This window comes from Schistocerca piceifrons, chromosome 3 (assembly GCF_021461385.2).
Source record: "Schistocerca piceifrons isolate TAMUIC-IGC-003096 chromosome 3, iqSchPice1.1, whole genome shotgun sequence".
NCBI lineage: Eukaryota > Metazoa > Arthropoda > Insecta > Orthoptera > Acrididae > Schistocerca > Schistocerca piceifrons.
The window spans coordinates 647,547,504-647,564,244 of NC_060140.1; the positions used below are offsets into that span (position 1 = coordinate 647,547,504).

General features: G+C 39.8%; 1 protein-coding gene across 4 annotated transcripts in view; it reads right to left on the bottom strand.

Moving 5' to 3' along the window:
• LOC124787615 (protein LSM14 homolog A) overlaps positions 1-16,741 on the bottom strand; it is a 190,009-nt gene that overhangs the window by 57,866 nt on the left and 115,402 nt on the right. For all 4 annotated transcript variants that reach the window (XM_047254375.1, XM_047254374.1, XM_047254373.1 and 1 more), the window contains exons 5-6: positions 14,570-14,608; positions 10,274-10,394 (exon numbers count right to left, since the gene is read on the bottom strand). In XM_047254375.1, coding sequence (XP_047110331.1) covers positions 10,274-10,394; positions 14,570-14,608 — 160 coding nt within the window. The remainder of the gene's footprint in view (positions 1-10,273; positions 10,395-14,569; positions 14,609-16,741) is intronic.

Here is a 16,741-nt window from a genome sequence, read left to right on the forward strand (position 1 = left end):
AAGACAGGCTGAGAAGGAGCAGCCCCCATACTAGTAGTGCACAGGGGTAACTTCCTTGTAGTCACAAAAATTTCAAGCACATGATGAAACCAGACAGTGTTAACGACAATCATGCATCGGACACTGAATTAAAACCCGAGTTTCTCCTGGCGTATACAATTTTCGAACAACTTACAGGTATTCAGCCACATAATATTTTCAGCGACTGCCGATATTTTGGCATGAGTACACCCCACCATTTTCACGGCAAACTGCTTTGGACAGGGCGATGTACAGGCAAATTAAAAACCTTGGTTCTTAGACTGATGCAGGAAAGATAGCATACACTGAACAGTGGCCAAAGATGGCCAAAGACAGATCGATAGGGATACTACGAATGAGCAGGTGAGTTAACATTGACTATCCCTCTGTTTTAGCAGGGAGAGAGCAGGATTCAAAAGAAAGTGTAAACAAAAACCTCCATCCCTGTTTGCAAGGTTGCTCGCTAATTTAATCTCAACTGCCTTCTTAGTAACACTATCCCAATAGCTGGACATGCATGCCAATATCTCCGTGTTGTTACATAGCATGGGGTAGCTAGTATCCAAGCATTTTTCAGCAACAGCAGATCTACATGGCTGCTGTAATCGTGTGTGCTGTTTATATGCTAAGTAAGGCAGGTGTATATCACATTCCTTGTAGCTGTGGCATGGCATATATTGGTCAAACTACCACGACTGTGGGGCACCGATGTACTGAGCATAAATGGCACATACGATTACAGCAGCCAAGTAAATCAGCTATTGCCGAACACAGCAATCTGGAAGAGCACTTTAACGGAACAGACAGTGTCTTAAAGATTTAAGATGAACATCAACGAAAGCAAAATGAAGATTATGGAATGTAATTTAATTAAATCAGGTGATGCTGAGGGAATTATATTAGGAAATGAGACACTTAAAGTAGTAAATGAGTTTTGCTATTTGGGTAGCAAAGTAACTGATGATGGTCGAAGTAGGTAGGATATAAAATTTAGACTGGCTAGGACACAGAAAGCGTTTCTGAAGAGAAATTTGTTAACATCAAGTATTGATTCAAGTGTCGAAGTCCTTTCTGAAAGTATTTGTATTGCGTGAAGCCATGTATGGAAGTGAAACGAACGATGAATTGCTTAGACAAGAATAGAAGGTTTTGAAATGTGGTGCCACAAAAGAATGCTAAAGATTAGATGGAGAAGGGATTGGCTGGAAGGACACGTTCTGAGGCATCAAGGGATCACCATTTTAATAATGGAGAGAAGCATGGAGGGTAAACATTGTAGAGGGAGACCTAGGGGTGAATACACTACTGTAACCCACATCCTTCAGAATCTGCATAGTTACTTGGAGAAGAAGAGGCTTGCACAGCATAGAGTAGCACGGAGAGCTGCTCAAACAAGTCTCTGGACTGAAGACCACAACAACAAGTATTATACCATCTATCACTCCCTTATGCTCCCTCAAACCCATCTACAACCACTGGCTCTTTCAGTCTATCCAGATCCCGTCATCTTAAATTCTTGTATTTTTGCAGTTTCTACAGTTTTTCATGACCAATGAATTGTGGTCAGAGTCCACCTCTGCCCCTGGAGATGTCTTAAAATTTCAAGTCTGGTTCCTAAATCTGTCTTACTATTATATAATCTGAAACCTTCCATTATCTCCAGGCCTCTTCCATGTATACACCCTCCTTTCATGATGCTGAAACCAAGTTTTAGCTATGATTAAATGATGCTATGTGCAGAATTCAAACAGGCAGCTTCCTCTCAATTCTTTCCCCCAGTCCACACTCACCTTTTATTTTCCTTCTCTTCCCTTCCCTTTCTATCTAATTCCAGTCACCCATGACTACCTGAATAATCTCTTAACTTACGTATTTCTTTAATCTCTCATCTGCACAAATAGTTGGCATATGAACTTTTACTATTGTGGTAGGTGCGCAACTGAACACACTGCATCACTATGTTGTTCATTGTAGCCTTCTACCTTTGTATTTTATGGTCATCATTAAGCCCACTCCTGCATTAGCCTTATTTGATTTTGTATTTATAACTCTGTATAAACCTTACCTGAGTCCTGCTCCTCCTGCCATTGAACTTTACTATCTCCCACTATATGAAACTTTAACCTATCTATTTCCCTTTAAAATTTTCTATAACCAGCCTGATTACGGGATCCAACATTCCACACACTGATCCGGACTATTTTGCCTCCAGAATATTTTACATAAGGATGCCATCACTTAACCACGCAGAGCTGTATACCCTTTTGAAAAGTTACAGCTGTAGTTTCCCATTTCTTTCAGCCATTTGCAGCATCAGCAAGGCAAGGCCATTTCAGATGTTACAAGGACAGATCAGTTAATCAAGCAGACTGTTGCCCCTGCAACTACTGAAAAGGCTGCTGCACCTCTTTAGGAACCACACATTTGTCTGGACTCTTGACAGATACCCCCTCCATTATGGTTGCACCTATGGTATGGCTATCTGTATTGCTGAAGCATGTAAGACTCCACCAACAGTAATGTCCGAGGTTCATGGGTTACCAGGTATGGGTATTTCAACAAACACAGTGGAACTTCGATTTTATGTTCTGCAATTCTATACCACAAATTGGAAATTGCTGTGAAAACCTGTATCATCAATGCTAAAATTCCCCAATTTTACATTCCTTCCTAGGAAGGCTTAGCTTGATTAACATTTTTTTTTACTTGATATATCACTTGACTGTCCCATTTTCTTGCTATTGATATTTGGTATTACTGAACAAATTTTAAGTGGCACGAACGGCAGGCGGTTTACATCACCGGTGGTGGCATAGTGAAGGGAATATGTTAGGCTGTTACAGAGAGGGGAAACGCGAGAGAGGAAATGTTGATGTAACCCATAATCTGTGCTGCCCACTATCTGCAACATTTAGTTTCACCGTTCAATTATGATACACTAATGCTAGGTTGTGGCACCAATTGCAACAGAGAACAGTCCATGCTAAGTGTTCCATACCGTGCCAACACGTGACCAAGTGGTCCAACCACTACCTTTTCTTGTGCCATGTAATGTAGTCTTGTCTTTATGCATGTGTTTCTGATATACAGTCTTCAGGAACAGTTTTGATTGTCAACCTTTTACATTCAAACACCAAGTCTCAACAGTTTGGCCATTTCCAGTTAGTGAGCTCTTATTGGCTTATGCACATCAGTTTATACACCTTAGTGCACAAAACATTCGAAATTCCTACAACTGAAATTCCTGAAGTACTAGTTTATGAAGTATAAAGAGGAACAGAAACTAAATATGTATTTCTTTAGGGCACAGAAACAACTAGGATATACATGCCCCCATCAAAACTGTAGAACACAAAGACGAAGACTTAAAAACACCTACACCTCAATCCCAATTGAGGGAAGAGGAAACAGGTTTGTGGAGAAAGCTCTATAAAATAAGCCGAAGAGAAACAGAGGTCCAGAACTTAAACTGCCTTCGCCGTACTGCTGCAATGGAAAAAAAGTAAAATTTGGCTGACAACCCTCGTGTTGTACAAACGGCAAGTGAGCCCCCACAAACGGCAAGTGAGCCCCCACAAACGGCAAGTGAGCCCCCACAAACGGCAAGTGAGCCCCCACAAACGGCAAGTGAGCCCCCACAAACGGCAAGTGAGCCCCCACAAACGGCAAGTGAGCCCCCACAAACGGCAAGTGAGCCCCCACAAACGGCAAGTGAGCCCCCACAAACGGCAAGTGAGCCCCCACAAACGGCAAGTGAGCCCCCACAAACGGCAAGTGAGCCCCCACAAACGGCAAGTGAGCCCCCACAAACGGCAAGTGAGCCCCCACAAACGGCAAGTGAGCCCCCACAAACGGCAAGTGAGCCCCCACAAACGGCAAGTGAGCCCCCACAAACGGCAAGTGAGCCCCCACAAACGGCAAGTGAGCCCCCACAAACGGCAAGTGAGCCCCCACAAACGGCAAGTGAGCCCCCACAAACGGCAAGTGAGCCCCCACAAACGGCAAGTGAGCCCCCACAAACGGCAAGTGAGCCCCCACAAACGGCAAGTGAGCCCCCACAAACGGCAAGTGAGCCCCCACAAACGGCAAGTGAGCCCCCACAAACGGCAAGTGAGCCCCCACAAACGGCAAGTGAGCCCCCACAAACGGCAAGTGAGCCCCCACAAACGGCAAGTGAGCCCCCACAAACGGCAAGTGAGCCCCCACAAACGGCAAGTGAGCCCCCACAAACGGCAAGTGAGCCCCCACAAACGGCAAGTGAGCCCCCACAAACGGCAAGTGAGCCCCCACAAACGGCAAGTGAGCCCCCACAAACGGCAAGTGAGCCCCCACAAACGGCAAGTGAGCCCCCACAAACGGCAAGTGAGCCCCCACAAACGGCAATGGCTAAAAATGCAGTTCCCAATACACAATCTAGTTAAAATATCTCACAGTGAGAGAGCCCAGAGATGGTCATCCAAGCCGCTAGGAGAGGCTTAACTACACAGTGATTGTTCCCACAAAGGGAGGACCAGTTGTGATGCCGAAGTGGAACCACCTGCTGGCAGATGAAAACGTAGATATGATCAGAAAGAACATAAGAACTAGCAGTCTGAGGTACGAGGACTGCAGCCCTGGCAGCAATGTCAGCAGCCTCGTTTCCTGTCAGACTTATTACCAGCAACCCCCATGAACATCACAGTGACTCAATCAGGAGTGAGCAAGTAACAGCTTTCCTGGACTCCTTGCACTAAAAGATGGATGATGTACAGCACACAAGAGGCTTTGAAGGGCACTGAGTGTATGCAGATGATGCAATTGGAAAGTGTCACCTAGTGTACTGCATGGCCTGATAAAATGCAAAGAGCTCTACTGTAAATACTGAGCAATGTTCCAGAAGCCGATACTGAGAAACGTCAGCACCAATGAGAAAGCCACACCTGACACCACACTCAGTTTACGAGCCATCAGTGTACATAGAGGTACATTCGCGAAGTTCCATGCAAAGGTCATGAAACTCAAGGCAATGGAGTGAGGCTGAAGTAGTGTCCTTAGGTAGCGAATGGAAACCAAGGTGAACGTGGGCCACCACACGAAGCCAAGGTGGTGTAGGATTTACAGCCACCAGGAAAGTTGTAGGTAGTGTGAAGTTAAGCTGCTGGAGCAAGAGCCTAATGCAATTTCCAAGAGGTAACAGAAGAGGGACACACCCCATACTGGCAATCAAAGTAGTAGTCGAAGGAAGCGTAAGATGAGTGGCCATGCATGGCAGACAAACAGCATGCTTATACACTGAGGAGCAAGTCACGGCAGTAGGACAGCGGTAGTTTGACAGCTTGGCAGCTTCTGCATACGAAGTCTCAACCAGGCTAGTGTAAAATGCACCCATGGTAAAACGGATGCTATGATGGACAGTATTGAGATGGCGTAAGAGGGATGGACATGCAGATACATAAACACAACACCCATAATGTAGTTTCAAACAGACAAGGGACAGGTATAAACCCAAGAGTGTCATTTAATCTGCTCCCCAGGAAGTACCAATGAGGACATTGAGGGATGGCTTAAGACATGCAAGGCCAAGAACGTTTCTTATAGAGCATGAGCCCAGGAATTTCATAGTTTCAACAAATTGAAGACCAACAAGCACAAGATGTGAAGACAGAGGAAGAAACCAATTGTGCCACCAGAAATTCATAAAAATGGTGGTGTCAGTGTAGAAATGAAAGCCATTGGCAATGCTCCAGGAGTAAAGATCGAGACACAGCTGAAGATGCCACTGAGTGTGACAGGTCCATGGAGAACTGAAACAGATGACAAAATCATAAACGAAAAGAGAGCTGGAGACGCCCAGCAGGAGACAGGCCACTATAGGGTTAAGGGGACCACACTGTGGTTCACATCGAAAAATCTATTTTTGGTTTTCACCATATTTCGATAGATTAAGTACTCTGAAAAGGATTTTGCTGTTTTTTTTTTCTGAGCATTTAAAGAGCATTTTCCTCCCAGGTGTGTTTATGTGCCACACCCCATTTTCTGTCACCCACTTTTCTGCATATATTTTAGATCTTTATATCTCCTACATTGCACGTTATGGGATTTTTTACTCCATAGTGTGTTGGCTATCCTTGGAATGCAACGGTCTGTGTTCTTTTGTTTCTGCTGTTTGTAAACAACACGCTTTCAAACACATGGTTAGCGTTGTTCAAGTGTGATTGCGAGTAGTTGTTATATGTTTGCAGTGCTTGTTTACATGTGTTTTGTTATGTTATGTTTATTGAAGATGATTAAACATAAAGGCATTTTCAAGAAACAATTTAGAGGAAACAAGTTTAGAAAGCTTTCTGTACACAAAGTTATGTCGACTGGCAACGATGTTTCTAATTGTAATTCTTCAACAAGTGCATCATCAAAGAAGCTCTGGTCCTCCTACATAGCAATTTTATCAACATTCATAACGTCAACTGACAACAATCACAAATCCTTAAACAAGAAATTTCAAAGTTTAAAAAAAAAAATAGAATAGACCTATTGTAAAAATATGGGTTTTGTGATTAGCAATACTGTAACTGAATACTATCACCTTTACTAATGGGTTATGAGGTAATCAAGCCATTTCCTAACGCACTACTGCCAGAAATTATACCTCAAAATGCACAGTTTTCAGTATTCTTTCATTTTATGTTCACTTTGAACGAAAAATTTATAGCGAACATTAAGAAATGAACTCAAAATTCCTGGATTACACCTGTGATGTATGTTCTCCATCTGCAGCCAGTAACTGTATAGCATGGTGATGTCACACTAATGCAGTGGCCTCTGACATAGTGAACAGGAAGCTTACTTGGCGGCTTGTTCCGAAGTACAGCTGACATGATAGGTTTATGGCAAATGGAGTGACTGATTCCCACTGATTAATTTATATAGTTGCACCTCGTATGCCCTTCACTACTGTGTATTAATTTTTCATACAGTAGTTCTGCTCAGATTCTGTCGTCAGAATCCGAAATATACCATGCTGCTATTGACTGCAGCCAATGTAGTATACTCTCTTTGCTATTTTCCTTATTAACAGGATGTTTTCAGTTAACAGTTATGTGATGGCTTTATCTTTTCTGAAGTCCTCAATAGTGTTTGATGCATTCTGACAGCGTACATGTTATAAATTTGATAGATTGATGGCACAGAGAGAACACTGAAATTACAGCAGTGTTACCTTTATTTCATATTCACTGGTATAAATACAACTACATGGTATCCAGTAATGTGTTGGAAGTGCAAACGGCGCACTTTGGCAATACTGGAGACTGCCCTACTTCGACTACTCAGTGCAAGGGTCGAATAGGCTTCACCGAACTTTTTTGATGTCAGTAGTGGGCTTTTGACTATAGATTTTTGCAAGTGCATGTGAATGACCCCAGTGTACATTTCGTGTGTGTGTGTGTGTGTGTGTGTGTGTGTGTGTGTGTGTGTGTGTGTGTAGGGGCGGGGTTTGTAAGTACGCCACAGTATGGCGTTTTAAAGCAGCAGCACATTGCGACATTTTCAAACATGTCACCCTTGCCATTAAATGTCAGTGAAGCATGGAAGACTTAAGACTGAGAGATGTGATAATCGAGATGAGATGCAATTTAGACTATTAATCCACAGTGTAATGAATTATGTCATGGTCTCCTCAGTTTAGAGATGCTAGGTTCTCAACCTGGTATATGCGAACAGTTTTTTCCATCTTACCATTTTTCACATATTCTGAGACTGTTCCGAACAAAATACAAGTATGTTCTGCAATATTCAACCTTATTTAACATTTCCTTTTGATTGGAGATAAAAAGAATGAATTATATATTTGACTGTCTATTTCCGAATATGTAACGATTTCAGACTCTGTGTTTAGGCAAGAACCTAAGAGGACAGCTGTAATTGCTTCAAGTGAAATGATGAGCAATAACATTCATATTCTTCCTTGTCAGAAATATTTCACAAGTTGTACAACCATGAACACATTCCAGTGAAGAATTGTCGCAACAGATTCTCCTGTCACTAACATATCCATAAACAACTAAGCACTACAGCTATTGACAAGAACCACTACACCGCAAATACACTAGTCCCTGCCAAAAAATATTGTGAAACATACTTGATCCCTTGCCACAATGAACCAGGGAAAGTTTACATGCAATACACTAGAAGTCACTGCACTCTCATCACCCCAGTATGCTGCACTGCCATAGGCTACAGAAGGAAAAAAAGAACACCCCCCACATGTTAACTTATGACATCTTTCACCATACTTCACAGCTTTCAGTTTTATTTGCCATGCTCATCAACTTTTGCTTTTTTTCTGGGTGAGCACAAAGGAAAAAGATTCAGAACACATGTTTTGTCATGTAATTCGTGGTCTTCGCATGTCAGAAAATAGCCTGATTACCTTGTATCCAGATAACAATTTCAATTTTCTCCATGCAATTTTGTTACATATCTGATGAAATTCAGTTACCATAAATTACTGTATAAACGCTTTGCTGTAAATTCAGTTTCCTTGAATTGCACAGTTTTTATACAACATACTGGAGAAAATTACAATTTTTAATAATATATGCCAATTACACATTTTTGCTCATCTGTTAACTTAATATCTTCCTCGATTCTACATTTTCCTCAATTTTGCATTTTTAAGTCTGGAACACATGAAAATGTACAATAGGGGTTTCATAATGAGAATATTTTGTGCTGGTAATATTGTACCAACGTAATGCTCATTTACGAGTTTTCGATATTCGCATGCCAAATTTTTTAGAATCTTTTTGAAAGTCTTGGAAAATATCTAAGTTCACACTCCAGTTTCAGCAAATGTTGACACATTTTGTAACCATAAGCACATGTTGTTCAATAAAATTCTCTCACTTTTGAGAACTTTTGCACGATTGCCATACAATGCAATTTTAGCTCTAAGGCAGTTAAATTCCACATACAAAATAGCTTCCAAATCATGATTACTTTACAAATGAGTTAATGTATTAAAGATTAGACATCAAGCATGTAAATGAGGAAAGTTAAAAAGCCTTAAAATTAGCTTTAAGGTTTGTTGAAAGTCACTAAGTGCTCTCATTATCTAACACTGAATTACAGTGGTCTGGGAAATTTGCACTCTGTTTTAAGCAAATGCTAGTTTTTCATGCATGTCAACATTTATGACAGCTCCTGAGCTGTATGTTGTACAGAGATGCAATTTTTCCAGGTACATTCAGTGGTATATGTGGACCCAGCCTGCGAAAGTGTTGTGGGTCGAGTTATTACTTCCTTAATAAGTTAAGATGTCATGCCTATTGAGACAGTTTTACTGAATGAACAGTAGAGTGCACAGTAAAATATTTTTCCTTTATTTTGTGGGAGTGTGTGAAGACTTGTAAGGGTTGAAATTTTATGTGACATTTGTTGCACGTCACTAAATGCTGTTATTAGCAACTACTAGATGAATATATTCCAGGTATTTGTGCACCACAAATTAAGCTGCATTAGGACTTTTACGTTTCTAACTGTAATACTTTCCATATTGTGTTAAACTTTTGACAGATGATTGTACCTCTTAACGAGGTTATGGTAGCACTTTTTTAAATTCTGTCAATAATTACATGACATACAGGAAGTCAATTTTTGTTGCCACTGAACCCTATCTTGCAACCCCCCCAACTGAGACCATGCAGCATGAACCAGGTTAGCAGTTTAGTGATACAGATTTGGTGTATCTTCACAGACTGACATTTCTTAAAGAAAAACCAAAGGCATTCCAAATTATTTATCCTCTAAAGGAGGTTGTAATTAAAAATGCATGAAGTTTTTCAGTGCTCTACTTTTGTAACTTCCTTTCCACAAGTTTTATACCTTTTGCACAACTGTTATTTTCATGTCATTTTAAAAAGTTTGTAAAAAATCTGGGCTCTGCAGTTAGATTTCCATATTTGTAAACTAAATGAATTCTCACCAGGGGTAGCTTTCCCTTTCCCCATCCGCCTCACCCCTTCGCAGGCACCCCTCCCACCTGTGGAGGTAACTGTCAATGTCACCCAACACAGCTTCAGAGAACACTTTCAGCTTGCACTTGTCCAAGTTGGAAGCCATTAACAGTTATTCAGTCAGGCCACCACTAAATATTAGTGAAACAAAGGTAACATACTGACAACAGCACAATCTAGCACAGCCACTCTCTCTCCCCCGACAGAAAATGTTACTAAGCTGTGATTTACTTCTGAATAAATCGAGTATAAAGACAAACCTGTTGATTCCTCTGGACAGCATCACGACTTCTTTCATGACCCACTTCACGATCTCTCTGCTGACTGTACTGTTGGCTGTACTGCTGACTGTATTGTTGATTTGGCAGTGTCCTCATTGGCCTGAAAAATATTTCAAACGAAAGAGTTAAATTGCAGTGTGACTGAATTATTCCAAATACCAAATGCAAATTAATTTCATTTCATTGTAACAACAGCATAAAATTTATATTTAGCTTTCAGAACACTAGAGAGGTTTTACAAGATCATCCGCATGTTTAACTACTTATTGCTACTAAAAAGCCTCTGAATGTCTTAATACTGATGAGCAATTATTTTAAAATATAATTCCACTAGATGGTGGTGGCAGCGGCAGCAGCAGCAGCAGCATATGTTCAGAACTGAATATGCATGCCAAAGCTGTTTGCTGTATTAGAACCATAGCTTAAAGTTAAATGAAATTAGTTTACCCCCAAATAATTTTAGTGATATCACTGCACCCTCCTCTGTCATTTGAATGCTGATACACCTCTATAGCAAACTGAGCTACAGTTTAAGAAACAAATACAGTGAGCACCAGAAAAAAGCCCCAAGTGAGAAACTGACAAATTAACAAACTAAGAAGATCTTCAGCTTTGTGAGAAATAGACAACCATTTTGCATTATGTTTAAAACTTAACATTGCTCAAATGACCATCTTTAATACTGATACACTAACATATCCTTTCTGTAGTTATTCATAATCTTTAGTATACTGGGGAGGCAGTGACAACTTTCTTCCAAGTGTCAGCCCATATCATTCACCCATCTTTGCTTTTCGAAATTACATGTTCTCGGCTTCATGGAGTTACCATGCTCATTACTTGAAGTGTTCAATTATAATCTCCAAATCACTTGACTTCATTTCTGTATGACATGATAATCACTGTTCACCTTAACAGTAACACTCCTCTTATGGATTAAACATGCTAAATTTTAAGACAGTGCACTGCCACTTATAGTTACTTGTTGCTTTTCAGAGGAATTGTCAAAGTTTATTCAGGTCAGTATCTGAAGTTTAGCCTCTAATGTGCCGGAAGTGAAAACGCACTTACTAGATATAACATCCGTTTAGTGGAGAGTATTTTCTGAATTGTGGGCTTTCTCAGTATCTGCATGATAACTATTTTGTAGGGATGCATTCACAGACTGAATGGCATCCTCAATTGTGTGACAGCCATAAACCCACTTTGAATGTGGGTAACATTGTGCAAATTTCTGAATTTTAGTTCTGACAAACTAAATTTTTTGTTTATGTTGTCTGGATGGCCGGGAGAGTCCTGCTTCAGTGAACCAGTCTCCAAAATTTAATACATAACAGTAAATTTTTCTTGTCAGGAACAGTTCTACCTAAGCATAAGGCCAACATGAAATGCACTCATATCACTACTGACAACTGAATTTCTTTATGCAATGAATTCTGTCTTTCCTCCCAACTATTCCATGGCATACACAGAGCATTTTGTGTTACCACATTTACACGATTACACAGTAAGGTTTTTCCCAAATCTGTATACAGGATAATCATTCTCAGATTAAACTAGTGCTGCTGAGGTAAACGTTTGTATACTGTTTACTAGATTAACATAGGTGTTGTCTTACGCTTACAGGTGACACTTTGGCTACTGAGGTTTCGTACAAATTTATTTTGAAGAATTCTGATGTGTTGAGCTTAGCATAGAATACCCCCGTTTGAATAGGCTCGACATTTCCCGATATGCAGAGGCACTTGATACATTGTTGACACAGTTCAATCAATCACCTGACATTTAACTTGTGCAACAGATGTAGTGGCTAGTTCCTAGTTTCTCGCATATCCAACAATCTAATGCTCTGCTTAAAAAACTGACAATTTTTTAAAACAGAGGAGGAAATAACATGAAATTCTATCAACTTAAACTTTTGTTGGATCTAAATAGCTTTGCAATAGAAGTTCTGTAACACCTATGGATACCGCACACCTACATTTACGCTTCCTTTTAAGTGAAGGTAACATTCGAAGGCGAAGATCTTGTCCTTCAAAATCCATTACATACTTCTGAACCCAACTCAGTATTTTATTTGTTTATGAGGCACTACCGAGTTATAATGTGCATTGCAAATGAAAATTCAGTTGCTGTTCATTTATTGGAATATTGGGGAAAAATTGCCAGCTTTTAACTTCAGAACAAAATGGCATCATTCAGACGAAATGAGAAAGAAAATTAATCCGGAATTAAATGCCTGGCCAAAAAATCACATTAAACTGACAGCAATTGTTATCGCAAGAATAAATTAAAGCAGGAAGACCTGTTTTGGAGATAGGACCTACAGACAGCACTAGAACGCAGAACGAGTGAAAGTTCAAGAACTGGACTTAGTTGTGATTGCGATCTTTCATGTACAATTGGTTGCTGCTGTTACTTATCTGCACTCTACAAGATAGAGCCATCCATGTTTCACTGTTGCTTAAGCAGAGCACTACCGAGAGCTTAGCTGCTAACTGTGAGTGGGAAGGGGAATGTTGGGTAGGCAGCAAATTTTGTCTTGCTGCTAATCATGGGAATTATATGGCATACTTCGGCTTTTTATGAACAGCTGTCACATTAAAACTGCAGTTTGCCTGAATCCATTTGCACTCTGACTCCAGTTGACTTAAAAGTTGGCCTAATACTTGACGATAGCACAAATTTCTGCAGCAAATGATATAAGTGTGGACTGGAGCCAGTGGTGTACTTACGTGTTTCGTAAAGCAATGTTGTCGACACCATGAAGTATGGTGTGAACAATAGGGGATGTGTCAGCTGCTGCTTCTACACAGCCACTGAGACAGCAGTAGGCAGACAATGTTTTTGTAGCTAAGGATACTGTAACCATCTTGACAGTACAGAAGTGAAACCCATTATGTAAAAATATAAAATTACAATGTTTATTCAAAAACCAGCCAAATCTCTAACAATGAAGGTACAAGTTTCGAAGTGTCCCACTCAGATGACGACGACGTTTAAAAATAGTGGTGCCACCGATGACAGGCTATACGAAAGAGGCAGTGAAAATAAAAATTAATGTTAACTATTTCTTTTAATGTATTTTATTTCTTTTTACATTATCAAAATGTAGAAAACCAATAAAGAGCACAAGTTCGGAATACGTGTAATGGTAACTTCAGGCAGATACATCAATAAAAGTTTGTAAATTTTATTAGTATGAGGATGTTAAAAAATAAATTTTCTCAAGAAGCCTCCTATGAAGGGTTGTCTCATACTCACAGTTCTTTTACTCTGGCAAATACGGTATTTTATAATGAATATCCTTATTTCCTAGCTGCACTTATGTATCAGCCCTGTCCCCTAGCACAGTAACCACGTCCAGTTTATAGACACAGGGGGAATGGCGTATAGTTTGCTCTTATGGTGACGGACTGGGCTCTTAAATGGGTGGTTTTCAGAGTCAGCAGGACTTCAAGGTGGAGTATTTTATGTCTTAACAGCCTGTTTCTCTAACACCTGTTAGAGAGAAACTTACTGAAGTTCAAGCAATAAGAAACCTTACGAAAGTGCTGCAAGTGGGGAACAAGAAACTTGTTTATGAAAATGCTTGTATTCTGCTCTCTGGCTGAAAGCCTAAATGTTTAATTTTGTGAAGCATTTTGAGTGCTCACAAAAAATGGAAGGGTTGGCCAACAGCACTCATGGGTGAGTCTTAGTGTGAGCTCTCTGTAGCAGAGGCAGTGCCCAAAAGTTTCTGAAGCCAGTAGTTTGAGACCCTGAGTGTCTACTATGGCACTTTCCAGTTTTCCAGTTGAGTGGTGCCTTTAGGTGAGCACTCATAGGCCACTATGATAGCGTGAAGCAAGGCTGGCGAGCCTTGCTTGGATTGATTTTACGTGTCCACCAATGAAAGTTTCTGACTGAACTGATCAGGTTGTGAGAACCTGCCGTTTGTATTCCATCCTGCACATCACCTTTAGGTGTGCACATAATAAAGCTGCAGCCTTGTGTATGCTTTCACACTGTGAAACTTAAGACTGGTTAAACAATCAGTTCACGAGCTCCGTATTTTCAGTTGTAACTTCAAAAGCTATGAAGTTCCTTCTGCTACACAGTATACAAACTGGTCTTGTCAAAGGGAAAGATTAATGTGCTTTTAGCATGCGGCATAAAAATTTTTAAATACACAGACTACTGTCCTCTGGAACAATTTTACATGCAGCAGATCTCAACACATTCATACTTTGTTGGCACGTAAACTCATGCACATTAAACAATTTAAAGCCTTACCTTTCAATTCCAATCTGAAGTCTAGAGTTCTGGATAGTCCTGGAAAAGAAACTAAATTGAATGTACTGCTTTAAATGCAACAACACTACAACAAATACATGAACTCTCATTGTGATGAAATACTGGTACTGTAGCAGCAATTTGCCAGCCTTTGAGGCTAATGTACTGAATGTTTAACAAGAATGAGTAAGAAACTGACTAAGAAACCTACAGGGTATCTTAAGATTTACCTGATCATTATTTAAGTCATTAAAAATTTTTAACCTATGGGCTAATAATCTTAAACAAGCAAAACTGCACAAGAAAGGCAATGCCATGTTACTGAGGATGTTTTATGAACCCACAAAAAAATCAACTCAACTAATTCAATTCACTGCCACTAACTAGCAACATTACCCATAAATTTATTTAAAGACCTGTGGAATACCACTGCAGTGATAGTTCTGAGAGCTTGGTTCTTATTTTTAATGCCATTAACTATTTATCAAAAATTACGATGAAGTCTAGTACTTTTTGTGTTAAGTTCATGAAATTATGTTGTGAAAGCAAGTCACTATTTCTGGACTGTGTTTTATTGCTAGATGCATATGCAATATAATCCTTTCATACTATATACAGAAGATATTTTTAAGTTCACGATTTCAGCCACGAGTCAAAATTCCTTTCATAATTGTTAATAGTGGAATACATTGTGGTCACTGTAAATACTATTAACAGCAATATGCTAAGTAAAATGCTTTGAAGACAAACGTAATACAACAACAACGGAAGTGAAGGACAGATTGCTACTCATCGTAAATATGACACAGAATTTCAGTCCAGGCTGCCCAGGTGTGTGTGTGTGTGTGTGTGTGTGTGTGTGTGTGTGTGTAAGTAAATCACTATTAGCCCCTCTGCCCTGAAAGTGCATGAAATTAACAAAAATTTTCTTAAAGGAAAAAGGTGAAAAGCCAAAACAACCTTTAGCATGTTCTCTTGTGATGGGAAAAATAGAAGGGAATCATAAAAACCATTACAATGGGAAGGTAAATGCCACATGGGGGTAAAGATGGTGACCTAAAACTGAAAGGCCACCCTGGGCACAATACACAACGATAATCTAAAGAGTCTGATGTAAAAATCAGGAGTATGCCAATTGGAGCGAAAGGTTTGCCTGTCACAATGAACACTTCACTAGTGAACTAGATAGTCAAATATTTAAGCCATCTGACTGACCAAGATGTGCGCCTTGAAAGCTCAGTTGGGAGGAGCCCCTGCAAATGTTAAGTTTTGGTTAGAGTACTGGTTTAGCATACAGACCCAACTTAAGTGTACACCAACCTGTGAATAAGCAACATTGTCTCCATTATCACAGAAACCACTTCCACATGAACTGCTTCCACAGAAGGCCTGTATGTCCACTATGAACATATTTGCTTTCACAGATTACTCAAGATCTATATTGATTATCTGCCCACTCTTCTCTAACTACCTGACTGGCCACTTCACTATTATTTCTTGTGCAGTATCCTCTGCCCTGTGACCAGCACAGCTGCCGCTTGCAAAAATGTTAGATATAATTGTTTATTCATCCAAAATTATTACAGTGTTCAACAGGTAACTGCCAGGGATAAAATATTCTCATTCACCCAATGCTACATTCCATTGGCAGTGTAAACTCATCTGAACATGGCTGAATGATTACCTGTCGAAATATTGTGGTAAAGTGACTATCACTCCACACTCACTACTAGGCAATAGTACAATGTTAAAGACACATCAATATGTTTTACTCACATTGTGTTACCAGCTGCTATGTTTATTTTCCATGTAGATCTACCATTAACCATGAATAGATGCAATAATTAGTGTGTTTGGGTATATCCTTTAATCAACTGCCGAGCAGCTCTACAGATTATGTCTATTTTAACTAATTCACTTCTTATAATGTTACTTATTACACATTGATTAGTGTTTTCAGATTCATTTAATGTAAGATTTTCAGCAAAGGAGAATGTCACACTAACATGTATTGTTGAGATCACCAACCCTAATGAGATAATTAGTGACGGACATTTATGAACTGTCTAAAGAAAATTTCACTGCGATGAATATTGCATAGTTACTTTAAATCACTGTAGGTGTGCAGGAATATTGTTTGTTTTTGTTCTTTTGTATTTATAGCAACCCCCC